Here is a 4,183-nt window from a genome sequence, read left to right as displayed (position 1 = left end):
ATGGTCTTTTCTCTCCTGGTAGTCTCCTCACTCAGGAGAGGTTGGGGCGGCAGAGAGGGAAGGAAGAGTGAGGTATTTCCAGACTCAGGGAGGACCTTGCTGTCTGGACAGTTCCACTCTATGCAGGAGCAGGCCCAGAGAGATCCTGGGGTGATGGGGACCTTGGGCAGGAGTAGGGTTCAGGAGAGGTCAGAGCGGCCAAGGGGGAAGGAAGAGTCCAGAATAATTTTTTAATTAGAAAATATTGATGCAGGGGAAGTTCCCTCATTTTGTTTTGTGTCTCCTATTATTAACCCTCTATACAGTTATATTGCATTTATCAAACACAAGAGACTGATCCTGGTGCACTGCTCTTCAGTAACTCGGGTCTTTATTCAAATTTTACAAGTATTCCATCCATGCCTTTTTTTTTTTTTCAGACTTGAAATGCATCACACACATTGTATTTGGCTCTCATCTCTCTTTGTCTCCTCTGATCTGTGTAAGTTTTTGATGGTGCCCTGTTTTCCCACACCTGGACAATTTTAAAGATTGCTTATTGGGTATTTTGAGGAATATCCCTCCAGTTTGAATTTGTATGCTGCTCTCTTGCATTCAGTGAGATTCTGGATTACACAGAAGAGTGCAAATGTGACTGAAGTGCCTATCGCTTTCTATCAGGGCTGGACCACAGCCATTCCTAAGCCTTAACTAGTGATAGTAGTGTTGACTACATGGTAGGGGTTGGGGCTTGTAAATTTTCTCCAATATAATGCTTGTATTATGTCTACTATGGAAGCAAAGTATCAGTCCCAACTCAGAGTCTCATGGGTTGAGAAATTAAGCCTGACCATTGGGAATTTTTCTACTCCCCAGACACTTCTTATTTTATTTCTTTAGGTTTTTGCATACATGATTGAAGTCATTTCTTTTATTCTATTTTATCTTCCTTTCGTATTTTTAAGTTATAAATGTTGCATTGTTTTCAGGATTGCCTAGATATCCTAATATATGTCCTTGTCTCCTTATAATTTTCCTAAGTACTTTAACCACTGATAAAACATGGTATATTCTGAAACCATTCTTCTCCTTAGATGTCATTCTGCTTTCTTAACACATGTATTTTATCTCACAGTGTGTACTATCATTAGAATTTTTAATGACAAAGAGCTTTAAAGTCCTTAGAAACATCACCTTTTCATTTCTAGCCCCCCACCTCATTAATCTCTATTAATTAAGATAATTGCACAGTTTGGAAGACCCATTTACCAAAAGGATTGAAAAAGAGCCATTGTTAAAATGTTTATAAGAATTCAGGAATTTGTCAAAAATTTCTGTAGAGCCAGGTGTGTCTGCTCTGTATGCCTGCAATCACAGCAGTGGTTACAAGGAGCCTGCAACAGGAAGACAGGGGGTTCAAAGCCAGCCTATGTAGCATAGCATGATCCCTCTCTCAAAAATAAAGGACAGAAAAATGTTTAAAATAAACAAAGGAACTACTTTTGAATAGAAAATTGGCCAGTGTAGAAAATAGAAATGTTTTATATAAAACTAGAATTATCAAGGAGGTTGAGGGAGGGTAGAATGTGCTTTTCCTTCTCAGGCAGGAGAAATGCCTGCCAGCACCGGCACAGGATTAAACATAAACCAGGGATGTCAAGAAGAATAACACAAAAGCACCCATGAGTTTTTTGCTAAAACTTTTATTTTTATCTCATTTGTAACAGTCCTTTGAACTTCTCTGTCACAAGACAAAGAGAAACATTGGTTAAAGAATATAACAGGGCACTATGCCCTACAAAGTAGACATAAAATGTCCAAGGGAAACTTCAACATGTCAATGTTGACCATTAATATAAAAAATGACATTCAATAAATAACTGACATTCTTTCCAAAACATTCAAACATAGATTCCCACACATTCCCTCACCCTAATACAAACATGATCATATGCTCTCATCTCTCTGCTTTTTTCCCAACCCCACATGCTTCTCTTACAGTGGTTGACACTTAATGGTCTCCCAATAAATATTAGTTTACTGAGATATTTTAAGCCTACCATCTTCAAACTGAACAATCAGAACTGAACTACCATTGATAAAACACATCCACAATGTTAAATATTAATGTAAAAATAAAATACACAAGCTTTGTGAAATAAATAAATACATAAATAAATAGGGTTCTTGTAAGAAACTGTAAAATGTGTTAAGCCAGTGTTGTCAGAAGTCAGCGATCACAGATGCGCCACCAAAGCAATCTTACTTCTTTCTCTGTTACTTACGGATTCCGCTGCAGCAGGAAAAAGAGTCACTATTAGAGGTAGTCCTCAAAGCCACCCTCTCTTACCCCAGTCCCCGAGGCTCTAGGAGGCATTTTTACATGTCTACCCCTGCACCCAGAGCTCTGGACAGATGAGAACTTGGGTTCCTGTGGAGTCAACCATGTGACTTGAAAATGCCAGACTACATCACAATGGGTTGTAGGGAACCCTGTGATGTAGCTGTTATTAGCTCTCTTACTTGGCTTAAATTCAAGAAATTATGTAACCTGCACACAGAGAACTTAGCCTTGCACTTAGCGAAATCTCACTGCCAAAAGCTCCCTTCTTCATCAGGAAGGCTAAGGGGCACACTTTGCCAAGGCTCCAGTTTTCCTTCTCCTTAAGGGAACTCATAGAGCCACCTCGACTTTATCTTTTAGGAACACACACTGCCTCCAGGCATTTGTGTGGGGTTTTTGAGTGTGGTGAGAGCCAAGCAGGACACAGTTCTCTAGCATCAGAGCCAATTAATGTTCACAGTTAACTAGGAAAGTAATAACCACAACTTTCTGATCTTCAGGTAAACAGACTTTCCCTGATAGAATGTTCGGCAGCTGGATGCCTGTACTCTGACCCATGGCTCCAATCACAAGTACAAACACAAGCCATAACTCACCTCTTTAGCATCTTTTGGACAATCTTCTGAACCATGGGGGCTTCAGGGTTAAGGCAAGCTTCCTGACCATTCTTGAGAGTGGCTCTGCAGAGAGAAGGATGGACCCACATGAGGCAGGAAGTCCCACTAGGATGCCAATGGGGACTGCAGGAGGGTTTGGGCGACTCTGGAAGTGGCAAAAGCTGAGCTGCTAGACACTCACATGACTTCGGTTTGGGTGCAGTGGGGTCCTGGGGGTGTCACCTTCAAGCTCTGGATGTTCTTGAGGTGAACCCCTGTCATGGTCTGCAGGCACTGACAGCGCAGCTCGTTGGCAACAGGAGCCCCTGTGGGAGAAGACACTGGGTCAGAGGGACTGTAGGCGGCTGGGCCCACCGAAGGCTTCTCCCCAGGAACAGCAGTGGCGGGTCCTACCTGTAGCCAAGCGGCTGGTGGCCAGCAGCAGCAGCAGCAACAGCAGAGGGGCACGGAGGAGTGAACGGGTGGCTGGGGCCATGGCGTTGGGCAGGAGTGTAGCTGGAGTCTGGAGTGCAGAAGCTGGCTGGAAGCACTGAGGTGCGATCTGGGGCTCTGGAGCCCCGCGATCCCCTTTTATGCATGGTGGCGGGAAAAGCCCGAGCCCCGAGCCAGGGAAATTCCCGGAGCTCAGGGTGTTTTCCCCACAACCGGAAAGGACGTTGCTCCGCCCCTTGCTCCACTCCTAAGGATTGAACTCTGGGATTTTTGCCTTTTGTCCCAAAGTCCCAAAGAGTAGGGAGTGACGAGTTTCGCTGGAGAAGTGACGGCTCAGGGAGAGCAGTGGGACTCCAGGGACCCCAGAATTAGGGAGTGGTGTGTCACACCCATTATGTACTCGAGAGCGCTGCTCCTTTTAGGATCCCAGTTGGGACTATGAGATTGGGGGTTGGGGGTTGAGGGTTGGGGGTTGGGAGTTGGGGCGCGGGGCGGGCGGGAATGGTAGCTTCTGACTTTTGAGTTTTGCAGATTGCGTTCATGTCTGAGATGAACGCACTCTTTACAAATATATCTGTGGTCTCTTATTCCATGTGAGGATGCTTGCTTTTTCCTGCTATTTTTGTGATATCAAATAAATCTCATTTGGCCCGCGGGTTTGGTTTTTTGTTGTTGTTGTTTTGTTTTTTTCTCAGCGAGGCATGGCAGGAGGGCTAGGAGGAAGATTAGCTCCCTGTTATCTTAGAACACTACAGCCATCACCTTTGGTCTTTTGAACTTGGAACTTCCCAAACTCCAGTGGTTCCTGAAG

At 44.2% G+C, this 4,183-nt stretch overlaps 1 protein-coding gene across 1 annotated transcript; it reads right to left on the bottom strand.

Annotated features, from left to right (window-relative positions):
- Positions 1–1,666: 1,666 nt before the first annotated feature.
- On the bottom strand, positions 1,667–3,466 carry Cxcl1 (chemokine (C-X-C motif) ligand 1). Its single transcript, NM_001244044.1, has 4 exons — positions 3,334–3,466; positions 3,122–3,245; positions 2,920–3,003; positions 1,667–2,272 (listed from the first exon to the last, which is right to left on the bottom strand). The coding sequence occupies exons 1-4, from the start codon at positions 3,413–3,415 to the stop codon at positions 2,257–2,259; spliced, it is 306 nt and encodes a 101-aa protein (NP_001230973.1). The 5' UTR covers positions 3,416–3,466; the 3' UTR covers positions 1,667–2,256.
- Between the last annotated feature and the right edge of the window lie 717 nt (positions 3,467–4,183).

This window comes from Cricetulus griseus (genome assembly GCF_003668045.3).
Source record: "Cricetulus griseus strain 17A/GY chromosome 1 unlocalized genomic scaffold, alternate assembly CriGri-PICRH-1.0 chr1_1, whole genome shotgun sequence".
NCBI classification, from domain to species: Eukaryota; Metazoa; Chordata; class Mammalia; order Rodentia; family Cricetidae; genus Cricetulus; species Cricetulus griseus.
This window is presented reverse-complemented; position numbering and strand designations above follow the sequence as displayed.

What these genes read in the sequence shown, in the direction of transcription:
- Cxcl1 (NM_001244044.1), bottom strand. Translation starts at nt 3,415, where the DNA reads ATGGCCCCAGCCACCCGTTCACTCCTCCGTGCCCCTCTGCTGTTGCTG. An exon ending in CACCAGCCGCTTGGCTACAG is followed by an intron (nt 3,246 to 3,333) that starts GTAGGACCCGCC and finishes CTTCTCCCACAG; the next exon opens with GGGCTCCTGTTGCCAACGAG. An exon ending in TGCACCCAAACCGAAGTCAT is followed by an intron (nt 3,004 to 3,121) that starts GTGAGTGTCTAG and finishes TTCTCTCTGCAG; the next exon opens with AGCCACTCTCAAGAATGGTC.